The following is a 17,343-nucleotide window of genomic DNA, read 5'->3' on the forward strand; positions in this document are numbered from 1 at the left end:
TGGGGATTAGGAACAGGAGGTGGGAGTTTGCTTAGCATAGGACAGCAAAGTACCAGTTACTATGGACCCCTATCCTCCCAATTCCCATGTGGAAGGAAAGTGTAAATGGGAAGCAGTTCTGGGGTTGAGGGTCTGAAGCATGTTTTTTCTCAAACCGAGAACTAGAAGTAGGGCAGCAGGGAGCTGAGGTCTCATGCACTTTCTTGACAACTTCCTACTGATAACCCCGTAGTTTTTTTTTCTGTTATGTTTATTCTTCTATTTTTTTTTTTTACTTTATTATAAATCTCAAGTTCAGGCTAAACCAATTTAAAATGTAACTAGGAAATGTTTTACAAAATATACACTAAAACATAGATAATGCTAATTTGTGGTTTCCTAAGCCAATATGCAGCTCTACTTTTATTTATTTGAGAATGACACCCCTGCTGTAGACACCTTAATCAAACACAGATGTAGAGCTGGTTCTGGGGTTGGTCTTGAAGGTCTAAGAAATAAGTTGTCAGATCATGTAGAACAGAGGTTCCCAAACTTATTTGGCCTACCACCACCTTTAAAAAAAAATGCCCAGTGCCCCCCTGGAAATCTACTTTCTTTAACCCTTTAATGATTTTTTGACATTTGCATTATTTAAGAAAATTATGAATTTTTTTTAAATGGCACATCTTAAATTTAATAATTCGTTACAAATTTGTGGGGTGTTTTCCTGCATTGAAATTTTGATGATGCAATTCTGTGTCATGTAACCATATAATATCTTATTGTAAACAAGTCATCACACACACATATTCCTGCCTATGCATGCTGGACTTCCCGACATTGCACAACATGCTCACATGCCAACACTTGCTTGTTAAGACCTGTTGTTGAACTCAACCACTGATTAATTATAACTTGCATTTGTGTTTTATTTTGCACAAATAAAAAATAATCACCATGACTTTAACTCTGTTATGCAACAGATGAACATGTGCAAATGATTTTTCAAAATTTTCTTTTCTTCTCTCCTTATGCTTCCACCAGTCCCTTATTTTTATTCAACACCCTCCAACTACCTTTTTCCTTGGATCTTTCCAGCACCCCACAGGGGGTGATATTGCCCACTTTGGGGACCTATGAATTGTAGAAGGAACTAAGTCCTAAGGAAATTATTTTAGAATAATCAAACTTAAAAGTCACTTAATTTAAAATAAGAATACAACTTTAAATAGAAAAAAGAAAACACAAGTTAGCAAATGACAATCCTTATCCCTTAACTTAGAACCTCTCCTGCTTAATAAGCCAGAACTGGCCAGGTAGATCTGGTGGCTCAGATCCAAGGCCTGAATGAAATGAGTTACTTTAGGTAATTCAACAGTTAGTAAAAGGTTGATTTAACCCTAATATGGGAATAATAGTGCAGTTAAAAGGATATTCATAAAAGACATAGCCTTGATTCAGCTGAAGCAACTCTCCTATGCCTGTATTGGTAATTTGCTAACTTACAGTCAAGACTAAAGGAGGAGCTCCTACATATCATCATCATCTTCATCATCATCATCATCATCCTAGCTATCATTTGTATAGTGCTTACTATGTGCCAGGCACTATACCAAACCCTTTATAATTATTCTTATTTGATCTTCCCAATAGCCCTAGAAGATAGGTACTATTATTATCCCCATTTTTCAGATAAAGTAAGCTGACGCAAAAATAGATTAACTAACTTTCTCAGCTAGTAAGCATCTGAAATCAGATCTGAACTCTGGTCTTCCGACTAGAGGCCCAGTGCTTCATCTGCTGTGCCACTTAGCTGTCCACATTAGCAAACGGTTCTCACCATATCCTCCCTCTTGGGATAATGTCCTAAAGGTCCTCTAGAGCAGAGGTGTGAGTGCAGGAGAACCAGATTAAAACATAATTGGGAAATAATTAATATGCAATAGAGCATGTTAATATGTGGTTTTCTATGTCAACAATTTGCTCCCAGAGATCCCTACGTATGGTTTAGTGGCCTGTTTTGATTTGAGTTTGACACTACTGCTTGCTTCCTGTGGATATGTCCAGTGACCAAAGGGGTTTCCATCAGTTTCAGATTCTAGTGTAAGCAAAGGGCCTGCCTGTCCCACCATCTACACTAGTACCAATCTGCTGCCACTAGGGCCTCTGCTTTGCTCCCTATGCAGGGAGTGAGGGGTAGCAATGGGTCCCTAATGTGATACCTTAGGTGATGCCATTGATCTTATGCTAGGCATTCTTGTTGCTTGGGTCTGAGTATGCCATAATGGCATTGTACTCCTGTGTCAGAGAGACAAGAGAGACGCCGTGGGCACTGCTAGTGTTGGGCGCCTGAGCTCTGCCTTCCCTGCATCACTCTCCCTTAGCGGTTCACCATTTTGAAGCCAAGAATAGCCCCATGAGATGGCTCAAGAAACTCCAAATGGTTCTGGCTAGCCAGGTTAGAGCTTGGGGTCCCCTCCTCATATCCATAGTCATTCTCTGATAGAAGAACTTCCTCCTGCTCTAAGTCAGTTCTAGGGTATCCAGAAATCTTGAATGTATAATGTGATTGCCAAGGATAGGAATGTCGTAACTCAGGATCCCTCACCCAGGCTCAAGAAAAGAGATCAAATTAGTCAAAGATTCCTCTAGGTCAGTACATGCACTGTATCTGCCAGAAGCAAGCAGTTATCACTTCTGTCAGGGTGGGGGAGGGCACCTGGGACCTGAATTCCATAAAGGCCCCCCAATACAAGAGAGTGGGAGAGGCAGGAAGCCAGACTTGGAGATCACTATCACCCCTAAAAATGAAAATTGGGTAAATTTAACAACCATTTATCAAAGTTAACTTGAGGGTACAATTTTAGAGACAGCATATTTGTCTTTAGTTGCTGAATGGCTAGTTTAGTCTCTAGTCTCCTCAGGGAGAATGAGAGAAGGCACATGGTGATGGGAGGTGGGAAGGCCCTTCACCTATGGGTGTGCTGGAGGTGATTGTCAGTGTTAGCACTTATATCTCTCAAGTCGGCAAATGTTATAAATCAGGTTTCAATTTATTGTTTTGTTGATGGTCTACATTTTGAAAAGTGATGGAGAAAATGTTAATAATGGAGTTAAAACTTAAAAGTTCTAGGATCCACTTTATTTTTTGATTCTGAACCTAAACACCAATAATGGGTATTTACATATACACAAACACAAAAGGAAGACTTTATATGAAACTGGATCTCCCTTTCATACCACTTGCCTTTAAAAGACCCCAAAGTTTAAATTCTACACCTTACTTTCAAAACTGTCCTGCTTGACTGTGCACATAAGAAAAACATTCCAATGGTCTTCTTTGTGAGGGGAGGGTGAGAAATCATTTGCTAACTTCCCTCCCTTGGCTCTGAACCATGAATTTAAAAAAAAAAAAAGGGTTAAAAAAATGTAACAAAGATTGTAACAAACATTCAAGCAAAATGAGTCTACAAAGTGGCCATGTCCAAAAATGTTTATCTTGCCACCTTAAATTGATCATATCCATCAGAAGGTAATATGTTTCATTATAGGTCCACTGGAGTCATCGTGGGATTCCTACATTGATCAGGATTCTTAGTCTTTCAAAATTGTTTTACTTTACAATGTTATTGTCTTAATATAAATTGTTCTGGTTCTGCTCACTCTACTCTGCATTAGTTCACATTAACCAGGATTTTCTGAAATCATCTTTTCTTATTTCTTATGGAGCAGTAATATTCCGTTACATTCACACGTTTTTATTTGTTAAACCATTTAGATAATGGTTCTTTTTCATTTCGCTTTTTAATCTCTATTTCAGGATCAGGAAGTTTTGCTTGTAGTTCTTCCCTCCCCAATACTGCTTTATCGTTTTTTTCTCCCCACTCATGTCCAACTCTTTGTGAACCCATTTGGGATTTTCTTACTAAAGATACTGGAGCAGTTTGCCATTTCCTTCTCCAGCTCATTTTAAAGATGAGGAAACTGTAAACTTGTAAACAAGGTTAATGTCTTGCCTAGGTTCACACAGACAGTGTCTGAGACCAGATTTGAACTCAGGAAGATAAATGTCTTCCCGACTCTACGTTAGGTACTCTATCCACTGTGCCACCTCGTTGCCACTCCCCAATATTACCTTCACTCAGCCCCCATTCTCACTTGTTAAATACTTTATGTTGGCATTCACCTCTCCTTTTGTCTGTTAATGTAAGAGCGAGGTTCATCTGTTGTCCACACCCCCTCTGCTCCATGTTTGTCTATTCTTTCATGCCTCAAAAATGAGAAATACCTTCTTCCTCCTTCCTAAACAAATGTATTTCCTCCTTTTGTCCTTTCTTCCCTTTCCTTTTCAAACTTTCAGCACAGAACCAATCTTCCCCCTCCTCCAACCTGTGTTTTTCTTACTTAATTTCAGTATCCTTTTAAGGTTCTAGAAGGGACACTTGTTTCTTTTTCCTTAATAGAATGTAAGCACATCATCATATAGCCTTTCAGTTGCTCAAAGAAATGTACCCATCTAGGTTCTCTTGACCTTCATGTTTGTATTTCAAAGTTCCTGCTCAGCTCTGATCTTTCCATCAGAAATGTTTGAAAGTCCTATATTGATTAAAGGTCTATTTTCCTCTCTAGTAGGATTATAACCAGTTTTGCAGGCTATTATTCTTGATCTTAAGGTTCTATCTTTTGCCTTCTAGAATACTGCACTGCAAGGCTTCCTCTTGTTTACAGTAGTAGATCTTGCCAGTTCTTTGGTGATCCTGACAGTGCTTCCTCATTATTTGAACAGCTTCTTTCTGGAGGCTCATAGTACTTCGATATGGGAATTGCAGATTTTGGCTATCACATTCCTGGGAACTATCCTTTTAGCATTCCTTTCAGGAAGTGGCTGGGTTCTACCTTCAATTTATCCTCTGGTTCTTCTAATAAATCTAGCCAGTTTTCATGGAATACAATGTCTAGGGTTTTAAAAAAATTACAGTTTCCAGGGGCTCCAATGATTCTTAATCTCATTTTGAGATGATGTTTTCCAGGTCAGTTGTTTTTTGTTTTTTTTGAGAACAGATATAAATTTTCTTTTTTTTAATCTTTTGATTCTATTCTAATATTTTTGCCTGTGGGCACCTAGGTGGTGCAGTGGACTGAGCACCAGTGCAATAATCAGGAGGACCTGAGTTCAAATCTCACCTCAGACAGTTGACACTCATTAGCTGTGTGACTTTGGGTAAGTCACTTAACCCCATCATCCTGGGTCATCTCCAGTCATCCTGATGAATATCTGGTCACTGGATTCAGATAGCTCTGGGGGAGAAGTGAGGCTGGTGACCTGCACAGCCCTTCTTCACTCAAAAAAACAAAATCAAGTGCAAGTCATGTCATCATTTCTCTGATGGTATGGTCTTCTTCAGCAACGCACACACACTTACAAATATTTCTGCCTAATGGAGTCAATGATTTATAATGATTTCAATAATTACACAACTAATGAACAATGTCTATCAATGTCTTTTCTAAGCTAAATATTCTACTTCACATTCTTTTCTTCAGAATTATCACTTTATTATTTAAAATCACATTTCATTTCAAAAATCACACAGTATTTTGTGGAAAATCAATCCCCCTCCCCTTTCTGCTTGCAATTTTGGAATCCTCTCCTTCTAGGATGTATTTTTGGGCACCTCCAGATCTAAAATAACATTTTTTTTTTTTTAGTGTTATCCTGTTTTGGTTTACTCATCTCCACCTTCAGTTCCCGAATTGGGGCTTTGTGACAGAGCCAGGCTTTGTATCCATCCTGCTGCTTTTTCAGGTGGGGTAGTTGCACCTGTTTGGTCTTATCTTGGATGACCTGGGTTCCTTTACTGATCTCCATCTCTGAGGTTGGCCATATCCCCCTGAATTGTTGTGAAATGTTAAATCTTCAAAGCCCTAAATGAACTGGATATAGATCAAAGTATTAGGGACTTAGGCTGTGTTGGTCCGAATACTGCCATATGATACCATTTACTACTTTCTAAGATGTCCAATGTGTCTCTGGTTAACCTCATTAAGCTGGTGCTGGCTTTGCAAATGTCTCCTTTCTTAATGGTCACGGGCTTCTGAATAACTGTGGTTCTGGGAGTGGAAGAAGTCACTGTGGCTTCTCATTGGATTTCTTGATCATTATTCGATCTCGTGGGAATTTCAGGTTTTTGCTGTATTATGTCTAGAGGAGGTGGACTGTCTGCCTTTATTCAGGAAGTCATTTTTGATGGAAGCCCTCCCGCATTCATTTTTTGGCTGCTACAGCACACTGCTGATTCAGATTGAGTTTGCAGTTGGTAAAAGCCCTAAGACTTTTTCTGAAAAACTGCTCTCTAACCTGCCTCTGCCATCCTGTTTGTGAAAATGATTTTTTGAAACCAAACTCATTAAAAGCAAAATCTGTTTCATTCTGTTGTTGTCTCCCCAGTGCCAGGCACTGATGGTACCTGGAGCATACCTGGAGGTGCTCAATAAATGGTGACTGACTTGAACTGAACCTCCCAGTGTGTCTCCAAATTCTTTTTTCTTCACTCAGGGATCATTTTCTTCTGACTTCGGCCTAATTTGCTTTATGAAGACATTGTCTGCTTTACACAGATGGAAAAGCTCTACTTAAACATCAAAATATGAGCCAGAATATGAACGTAGAAATGGCTGGCAAAAATTAACACAGAAAGGACAAGGGGCAAAAGAAAAAAAGTGTTTAAGATCAAGCAACAACAGTATCTTGCTGGGTCAGGCTTTCTTCAGAGGAGATTAAGGTTCACTGCAGGAAACCCACTTCCTAAACAGAGAACTGCAATTTAAAGAACTGCCCTTTTGGCACATGGCATCAAAAATAAATTTATAATAATTTAGCTCTGTGGAAAAAGTCTAACCTTAGTCTTATTTAGTGGTTAAAATCCAAGTGATTTATTCTCAGGGGAAACAAACACTGTAGAATCTTAAGAAATATGATACTATAGGTGGGCTGACAGCAATCATTAAAGTCCTATCACAAAGATTTAAGTTATTAACATGGGTTGGAGACATAATTTATAATTGTTTTTTAAGAAACACTGAATTTTCCTCTCTTAGCCAGCACTAATTTTGCTAGCTATAACACAGTTAACCTAAGCTTTAACTATGATGGGATAACGGGCCTTTTACTAGGTCACTGAAATTGAACAAGCTAACAGGACTTACTACCACAGCATTATAAAGACAGGAAAACTTACCACTGGTCTTGTAATTTGATAGGATTATAACAGCAGACACAGGGAATGGACCTGAGGATTTCACTGACTTAGGGAACTTCCAAAGGAAGAAACTTCTTCCTCAACTAATATGGGTAAAAATCTATTCCCTAGAATACTAGGAAAGTAGGTGGCTTTCTGAGGGTCACAGAACCAGGATATGGCAGAGACAGGTCTTGAACCTGGGTTTCTCTGCTTTCAAGGCCAGCTTTTTCTACACAATCCACACTATATAGTTACCAAGAACAGTGAGTTTAAAATATGAAGTTACTGGGTAGCCTATTCTCCAAGCAAAACGTCATTTAAACGCCTCCTTCAATCTGCCCTACTCCTACACACTCCAAGAGTGGGCTGGCAGTGTGCAGAGGGGTCAATGTCCCAGACTATCCTCTCTAGACTACATCATTCATTGTTTTCCTTTTTAAAAGGAAGATGCACTTTGCGAAGAGATTCCTATGACCCATTTTTCTGTGCTTGTACAGAGATGTGATACTCTTGTCCACTCTAAGATGGCTTTGCTATAACAAAAAATTTTTGTCATTTTAAAAAAATCTGATTTTTGAAAGGGCAAAGTTTTCCCAAGTATTTTTTTTTTTAAAGCTATCATCTTAGGTATTTCTTTCATGTCTAAAAAAAAATTTCAAAGCAGATGAGAGCCTATTTGCTGGCTGTCTACAACAGGTTGAAATGAGTACCAAAAAAATGTGAATTGCTTAAGAAATCTCTTACTATAAACTAGTTGTATATGTATGATATGAAATTTGCATGAAAAAAATGACTTTCTGAATCACACTAGAAGCTTTTATATTAAAAAATGAACCAATTTTTTTTTATTCTATCCCTCAGGCCACTTCATGACTCTAGCCCCATTCTCCTGAAGCACAGTCCTGCACTCCTGGTTAGTGAGAGTTCTCCATTCCAAACTTACCCAGACTCTCCACACTGCTGCTCTGACCAGTTTCATGCCATGCCCCCTCACTTTTGATGAGGCTCCATCTTCATGACTAAAGAAGTGTTCCACATAACTAGCCTAATCAAATTCATCAGGAAGCTGCTCTCTGGCTGGGCTGTGCAGCAGTGAACTTTTTACTACCTCTCACCTCATCTACTTTTTGCCCCTTGAAAGGCCATCCATTCACAATTCTCAGAAAGAATATGACAGTCCTTATGGCACCACTCACCATTCCATGATCTTCCCAACACAAAAAAATATCTCCCTAACTTCTACTTTCCTACATGTATTGTCTTCCTCTATAAAACTGTAAGATCACTGAGGGAAGTGACTGTCTCTTATTGTATTTTTATCTCCAATACTTAATAGCACAGCACCTGGTATATAAGAAGTATTTAATTAAGCCTAGCCACTGGGGAATCACCTCATGTACTGTTTCAAGTTATTTATTTTACACACTTATATCTTATAATCTGGCTTCCTATACCCCCCCACAAATGAAAATGAATTCATCATCTAGAAAAGTAACCTCAAAATTTATGGGCTGGGGCCTGACCACAAAGGGACCATGAGATCAGTCCATCAAAGGGGAGGAAGATGAGCACAATCAACTCAGAAAATCTAATTGTAGGATCTGCCCCTCATGCAACCATTCCTAACTTTTTCTCCCCACATTACACCACCTGTCTCCTCCTTCAACACACAAGCCCTGAGCCTTTCCCTTTTTGAACTGTAAGCTGGTCCTGCAGATATTTATAACCTGCTGTACCAGGTGTTACAGGGAAAATTCTCCTTTTTCTGCTTCACCCAGTCTATTGCTTCTTACTCTCCCTCTCCAATAACCTTGAAGCTAAGGCAGGAATCCTGAACAAGTTCTACATTCTGTGGAAGTGACCCATGAATAACAGCCTTCTCTCCCTATTTAATTTTAGATGGGATATAGCAAATTGCACAAAATAAGCAAGCAAGAATATGTTGAGACAGATGATAGATCTATTTACATTGTCTTTTTCCCGAAATCCATCCCTTTCCCAAACTTCCCTATTTCTACTGGGGGCAATATCAACTCTCTAGTAAACCAAGTATGTCACAACCTCAGGGTCACCTTCAGCACTTCACCCTCCCTCCACATATCCAGTCAGTTAACAAATCTTGTAATTTCCATTTTCAAATCTTTCCCCTTCTCTCTAATCACACAGCCACTATCCTGGTTCTGGCCCTCACTACCTACTACTTGGCTTAATGTTATAGTCTCCTAATTAGTCTCCTTGATTCAAGCATCTCTCTCTCCTGCACAGAGTTGCTAAAGTACTTTCTTCCTAAAGTCACTCCCTAATTCAAATTACTTCACTGCTCCCTATTGACTCTGGGATCAAATATTATTTTATCTTTATTTCATCTTTTTTAAGTTTCTATTTTCATTTAAGTTTTCTAATCCATAAAACTATCATTACAGTAGAAAATACATATATATGTGAGGGAGCATGCGCTAACTTTTTTTACTAGAAAGTATAAGGTAAAAAAAAAAGCTTGGAGATCATTGACCTAAAGAACTGCAGGATCTCATTACTCTAAAGTTAACAAATAATTCAAGGTGTATTCTCAAGAAGCAAAAATATCCATAATTTCTCTCCACAAAAAACTTCTTTATCCAAACAGTATAATAGTTCAATCAACCATGAAGACAATATTTACAAGTGTTATACTTGGTATTTATATTCTTGATGCTATAAAAACAAAATACAGAACACAAATTGGTCATTATTTTAACTAGAAATAAAAGATATTTCTTGTTACTGAATAGAAGATATAAAGTTACCTTAGAGAGGTTGTGGAGAAACAGAATATTTAGAACTTATAGACATAAAGCACTGGAGGAAAAAATAGGTTTAAATTAAAGGTGTTGTATGTTTATTGGGATATGGCTGCCATCTCTGTACCATGTGGGGAGGAGGACAAGTAAAAATACGTTTTGTGTCTTGTTGGAATTTACTTTTGCTGTTTACACACTTTCAGATTATGTCAAACAATCAACAAGTATTTAAAAAGATAAGAGTTAAAAGATGACTAGCAAACAGTTAGATCCTTTGATTCAATTTTGATTCCGAATGTTTGGTCACGAGAACTGATGAGTTGGGGGAGCTTTCTTATTCAACTAAAATAAATTCTTCTATTTCTTCAATGGTAATTGTTTTTTAAGAAATACTACTCAAAAAATTTTTGTCAGAAATCAGATTTTTATCCACACACAAATAAATTTACTTAAAATCAACCAAGTTTTACTTGTAAGTGAGTTCCAGAATATAACTCTCCATTTTCTCCAACAATCATCTATAAAATTAAAACAGGTCAGTATGAAACCCAGATCTCTCATCAAGTGAGAAACAAGTTGTGATCCCTTTGGTCTTTGAAACTTGTTTTGACATCAAAACAAAGTCATAAACCAAATTCCTCTGCTTAGCTGGATGAAGAGGAAAACAGTGTCCACTCAGGAAAACGTCTTCATAAAAAGTCTCTACATAATGGACACTAATCTCAGATGAGTTCAAGCACTTCAATGGAATACAATCCCATATTTCTCTGCTGGTGCAATTTTTGTAGCTGCTGTAAACTTCCTTCAATTTTGTTGAGTTCTGAATAAACCCATACCTAAAAAGAATTTAGAAAGTAACATTTTAATAATGCTTATGTGTAAACAAATTCCATGTGGCTAATAACTATTTAGCATCATAATTTTATTATCAGTAGAATTTTAGGTGATAATTGGCACTTTACTGAAAGGGAAACAAAAATGAATCTTGTTATGTATCCAATATTCACATACCTGGGCTTTCACAAACTTGTAAAGATTTGCCAATATTCCTTTTGCTTCTGGAATCATCACAACAACTGTAAAATGAGCATCTAGCAGTAGACAGATCCAATCCATAATCTGAAGACAAATAGAAAAATAAAGGTTGTTGGAATGTGCAGAACCTGCCATGTCTAACAATTTCTAGAAAAAGTTGTTTTTAAGGTATAGCTGGACTTTTTAACTTATAGATGGACAGTCCTAAGAAATAGAGAGGTCCTCTTTCTAAAACTTGGTTTACATTACAAGAACCACTTTAAGATTATTGGATTATTTGATATGATTAATACCAATAAAGCTAAAAAATATATTCAAGACTTTGAGCTATGACACTACTTGCCTCTTCTGTGAAACAATCTAACTGTTCTGCTTTGTGACTCAATTCTGCTCTACTCTGAAAGGTGTATACAGATCATAAGCATGAGATCATGTGGGACTAAATCTGCCATAACCTCATAACAGTGGTGATTTCTAGGTACTTTCAAAACAGTAATGTGTAATTTTATATCCTCCAAGCTGCCTAGTTCACTTAATTTTCATCAAAAAACACTGTTTCCAAAGGCCCAAAGGGCAAGCAAGTCAGTATGGGGCTTAAACACATGCCAGAATATGAAAAAACCTACTAGACTATTATTTAAAACCTTTATATTTAATCTATTAAAAACAGTAGATCATAACAAACGATTTTATATCATAAGGTTCTATCTTCTCAAAACATTATTTGCCCATTTAAAATAACTGCAGACAATACAATTATAATTAAAAAGTTTTTGTACAAATAAAATCAATGCAACCAAAAATTAGAAGGAAAATAAGAAACTAGAAAATTTTTTAATAGGTTCTCTGATAAAGGCCTCATTTCTCAAATATATAGACACACACAACTGAGCCAAATTTATACAATTTTCCCAACTGATAAATGGTCAAAGGATACGAACAGGCAGTTTTCAGAAGAAATCAAAGCTATCAAGATGGTCATATGGAAAATACATGCTCTAGAACACTACTGATTAACAATACTGAGATGTCACCTCACACATGACAGACAAGAAAGAAGGTAAATGCTGGTAAGGATGGGGGAAAATTGAGACACTAAGGCATGTTGGTGGAGTTGTGAACTGGTCCAATCATTCTGGAGAACAATTGGGAACTATGCCCAAAAAGCTATAAAATCCACCACTTGGGTCACATAAGATCCAAGACAATTTTGAAGAACTCATGATGAAAAATGCTATCTACCTCCAGAGAAAGAAACTGATGGAGTATAAATGCAGATTGAAGGATATTTTTTTAAACTCTCTTTTTTCTTGTTTCTTTTTGTCTGTTTTCTTTTGCAACATGGACAATATGGAAATATGTTTGCATGATTGCACACATATAACCTATATCTAAATGCCTGCTGTCTCAAGGAAGAGAGGAAGGAAGAGAATTGGGAACTCAAAATTTTTTTAAAAAATGAGTTACAAATTGTTTTTATATGTAATTTGAAAAAAAAAATTCAAAAAACCAGAGATATGACAAGGGAGATGGTTAAAAAACATAGGAAGACTTACATGAACTATATACATATACATGTATATAGTAACAGCAATATTGTTACAATGATCAACAGTGAAAAACTTAGCTATTCTGATCAAGGCAATAATCCAAGACAATTCCAAAGGACCCATAATGAAAAATGCCATCCATCTCCAGAGAACCGATGTATTCTGAATGAAAACTGAGCCATTTTTAAATTTTATTTTTCTTGTTATTATTGTCTGTTTTCTTTTGCGATATGGCTTATGTGGAAATGTTTTAAGTGACTTCACATGCATATTGATATAATCGATAAGCTTACTTTCTCAAATGGGAGGAGGGACCAGAGAAGTGACGGAATTTGTAACTCAAAATTTTAAAACAGAATGTTACAAAATTTTTACATGTATTTACATGTAATTTTTCACATGTAATTTACATGTAATTAATTTAACGTGTAAGTTTTTACATGTAATTAGAAAATATTTAACAAAATAAAAAAATTTATTTTTAAAATTTGCCAATGACAAGACCACTCCAATAAATTTGACATTTATTACAGGTTATGACTATAAAGTTTTTCTTAAAAATCTGTATTATATTACCTCTAAAATTTTGGAAAAGCAGTTAGGGGATGGGAATATATAATCCTCAAAATTAATGATCACAATATTTATAACAACAATAACAGAAAGTATCCAAACCACAGCACTTACAATATTAAGGTAAATATAGGTCCTATCAACTCCAAAGCAGTTATACAAAGATTAACAATGTCTTGTCAACAAAGGAAGATTGATAAATGTTCTTGGAGTGCATACTAAACAAGTTAAAACTTAATAAAAATATTTCTGAGGCCAACAGTATCACTTCACAGAAAAATAGTAAAGGCTGATAGTAGATGTATGTCACTGCATTTGCTGAATACAGCCTTTCATGACTAAAATTCAAGAATGGAATCAATGGGGCCATATCCACATGAACTCAACCAACAATATGTGGACAAAGAACTCTAAAACAGATGGCTGAATCATGTGGATTTATTTATAGAAATGGAAAGGTTCACATAAGCTCCTGGAGGGCAAGGATTATCTTTTTTGTATCTGTATCCCCAGCACGTAGTAGGTGTTTAATAACTGTGGATTGATTACTACTTTTTATTTTTAGTAAGTTTATATTTCAATACTTTTTGTTCAATTAAAATATCATTTTGCTTCTCTGCACCATCATCAAGCAGATGATATCAAGTTTAAATATCAAGCAGAAGAACTAGGTAGTTGTATTTGGCCCGAGACAGTTTTTCCCTAAACTACTGAACAAGAAATAATAACTGACATTTATAAAGCACTTTAATATTTACAAAGTGCTATCAAACCCAATCTCATCTGAGCTTCATTATCACCTTCTCAGACTAAGTACAATTATTATTCCCATTTTGAAAATTATAAAACTGAGGCTTAGAGAAGTTAAGTAACTTGTGACATAAGACTAATATCAGTTGTGGGAAAATCCATGTCTCTCTTGACACAGGTCCAACACTCCTTTCCACTATTCCATGAATTCAAGGAGTACAAAAGGCTATAGGGAAGAGAAGTTTACAAAAAAATCAGGTTTTAAATACTACTGCCAAATGGATTATTACTTTTTTGAGGTGACAAAGAAAGAAAAATCTATTGTAATGGTCATGTGTAAGGACCAGGAGTCCGATGAAATTCAACTTTTGTCACCAATCATATTTTCCCCCCAAACCCTGCCTATAACCAGAGTTAACTGTTCAGCTACTGAGAACAAAGTAAATGTACCACTGTCTCACCTGGTTCAGGGTTGGAGGACAGGGTCCAGGAAGAGTCATACTAGCATTTTCACTACATTTCTCATAAAGGAAATGTAAATACTGGAGAAAAAGCTAGGACAAAGAAAAGTGACAACAAAAATTTTTGTTATACAAGTTACTCCAATGCAAATACTTAGTTCATCAAGAAAAGTTTTTCAACCCTTTCCTGTTTCATTTATTTATTCTGTGTCTCTTTTTGTGTCTCTTTACTTTCAGCTGTGCTCTTAGACTTAAAGTGGAGTAAATACTACAAGTCCATTCATCTTCCCCAAGTTCCCCAACTTCTCAAATCCAATTTTAACTGAACATGACAGCTGTGCCATGCTATTGTTTTCATGAGGAGACTAAATGATAGCAAAACCTAAAAGAGAAATCTAATTTCAACAGGAAGTTCTTTACGAAAGAGGACTTACAATGACATGTTGCACGGTGAGGTCTTTCAAATTCGGCAAAAGAAATGTTTCACTATATGCTGAATGGAGAATTGCATTTCTATTTACAACTTAAGGAAAATAAACATCACCTTAAAGATATATAAAAAAGATTATATTATAAAAATACTTTCTTAAATTTGTATGAAATTTTTAAGGAAAAGGATTAACTCTATTATTAAGTATTTTTGTATTAAATCCTTAGATACTGAAAATGCTTATCTTCTGTATGCATGAATCTTTTATTCAGAACAATAAAAAGATATTTTTATAAGTGCTAATTAGCAAACTGACACTGAGAAAGCAGTTACTTTTGGTTGTCTGGTGAACTGCCACTTAAATATTAAAATTTAAGACTTCATACTAGGAACACTGATTATGATGTTTAGAAATTAGAACTCTTTAGAAGAATTCAATTTCCTTAACTGATTAAAAGAACTTGGTTTAGGTAAACAGCCCTGAAAATACCCACTGTTACAATTTACTTCACTTAAAAAGAAAACCCAACCATTTCAATTGGTACAGAGCTGTGATTTTATCATTGTTCCTAGTCGTGTAAATTCCTTCCATCATGCAGAGCACAAACTTATCTGTAACTTAGAATTTTTGAGAATCACCGGGACACTGAGAAGCACTGTGGCTTGTTCATGATGCTACAGTCAGAATGTAGTATTAGAGGCAGAACTTGAACCCATACTATTCTGAGTCTGGCTTCTCTATCCACTATACAATGATGCCTCTCAACCACTTTAATACTAAATTAACATTCTACAACATGAAATAATATCCTTGGCTTACTCTAAGATATTTTTTGTAAACTAAGGTTACCATTTGGTAAAAGATACACACAAAAAATTCATGTTTCAAAGGATACAGTAAAGCTGCTTTTGGGGGAGTTACAGGACATGTTAGGGTAGTATTCATCGTATCATCCAGTTTATTTAACTTGTCATCAAAATTATTCTCTTCTAAAAGTACTGGACTAAAACCATTTTGAACAACATCTGTTTTTCCCATTTTCTCATCTTGGGCAAAGTTAATGTAACCAATAACTGACTCCATATTCACATTTGTCCCTTCAAGGCTGTCATCACCAATGCTACAAGAAAAAAGATACATCATCAGTAAGTATGAAATTAATTATAATGATCCCATCCTACTTCCTCTCCCTCTCTAACAACACATTACTACAACCAAAAATAACAGTTTCTTTCCAAGTCACAGGAATACCAGACTTAATTTTCTAAGCATTCTTAAAATTTCTGTAGTTAAACAACAATAATAGTAACATATACTAAGAACTGAAACAAAGGAAAAAAACAGTTTGCTTTACCTTAGGAAAACCTTTAAGCAAGCACAGGTAATTGATTCAGGAATGTCAGGGAACTGCTGTAGACAGAGCTGTAATAAATGTACGTCTCTCTTTTCCAAGGCAACTGCCATCAAATCAGGGCACAAACTGAGAGAAAAATATAAGATGTAATATTTTAAAATACCACACAAATTTAACTTGTAAAAATATTCTGTAATCTTCCCCCCCAAATATGAAAGCTGGAATTTTATGCAACATACTACAAGAATGTAATACATACAAAGCTATCCTTAAACAAGAAAAATTTTTTACCTGTAAGAAAGTACTTGAGTTTGGATGAGTTGTACCAGGCTACTCTGAGGATAAAATGCTGGTTCTGCCTTACACCTTTCCACTAATTCTGTTACTATGTGACCAACAGTAATTTGAAATTCAGGTGTCCGTTTATCAGCCAAAAACTTACTCAGCTGTTGTTCAAGGTGTTTTTCAGAAGCATCCTGAAAAATAAGTGGAATTCCAGTCTGTTTTGATAACATGCTATTAAATCAAAATTCTAAAGCATTATGAATAGAGTATTTTCTCATTTTCACTCAATTACTAGTATCATTCATGCTTATGAAATGAAAATTGATATTCTGTAAGTAAAGATTGCACTCTAATAAAACTGCAGTTTAGTGGATTCTAAGTTAAACTCCTTGGAGGACAACTAAATTGTTGCTTTAGTCAATGTATGATTCAATGGCTCATATATAAGTAAACTGTAATCATAAACTAATAACCTGGAGAAGATCATTTAGTTCAACTGGCTCTTTTTATAAATAAGAAAGGGGGGGAAGAGGGCGCAAGGCACAATACATTTCATGAGGCTACAGGGCTAGTCAGCTTTTGTTTATTCATAAGCTAAGCAAGATCACAAAGAAATGTTTGTGAAAGTTTAAATACTCTATGAAGGGATAGAGATAGAGAGAATTTAATCCAGTGCACTTAGTTCCCAGTTTCATATTCAGATTTTGTATCTCAAGATTCTCTATCTCTTTAGGCCTTATGGACAACTTAGTCTTCTCTTTACGAAATATAATATTTTCTCAAATAGAGGTTCTGGGGCCCCTTTAGCTGCTGGTGAATGAAACAGAGGGACCTCTCCTCAGAATGTTTTTAAATGCAAAGAATTAAATTCATAGGATACAAAGGAAATCAATGGTACTGAAAT

The 17,343-nt window shown here is 35.9% G+C and overlaps 1 protein-coding gene across 1 annotated transcript in view; it reads right to left on the reverse strand.

Moving 5' to 3' along the window:
• Positions 1–10,071: 10,071 nt before the first annotated feature.
• The window catches only part of NOL11 (nucleolar protein 11), a 32,553-nt gene continuing 25,281 nt past the window's right edge, over positions 10,072–17,343 (reverse strand). Inside the window, exons 12-18 of the mRNA XM_072645454.1 lie at positions 16,446–16,630; positions 16,155–16,280; positions 15,696–15,920; positions 14,804–14,882; positions 14,370–14,462; positions 11,012–11,119; positions 10,072–10,836 (exon numbers count right to left, since the gene is read on the reverse strand). Of these exons, the coding sequence (XP_072501555.1) occupies positions 10,723–10,836; positions 11,012–11,119; positions 14,370–14,462; positions 14,804–14,882; positions 15,696–15,920; positions 16,155–16,280; positions 16,446–16,630 (930 nt within the window). The 3' untranslated portion in view covers positions 10,072–10,722. The remainder of the gene's footprint in view (positions 10,837–11,011; positions 11,120–14,369; positions 14,463–14,803; positions 14,883–15,695; positions 15,921–16,154; positions 16,281–16,445; positions 16,631–17,343) is intronic.

This window comes from Notamacropus eugenii, chromosome 2, assembly GCF_028372415.1.
Source record: "Notamacropus eugenii isolate mMacEug1 chromosome 2, mMacEug1.pri_v2, whole genome shotgun sequence".
NCBI classification, from domain to species: domain Eukaryota; kingdom Metazoa; phylum Chordata; class Mammalia; order Diprotodontia; family Macropodidae; genus Notamacropus; species Notamacropus eugenii.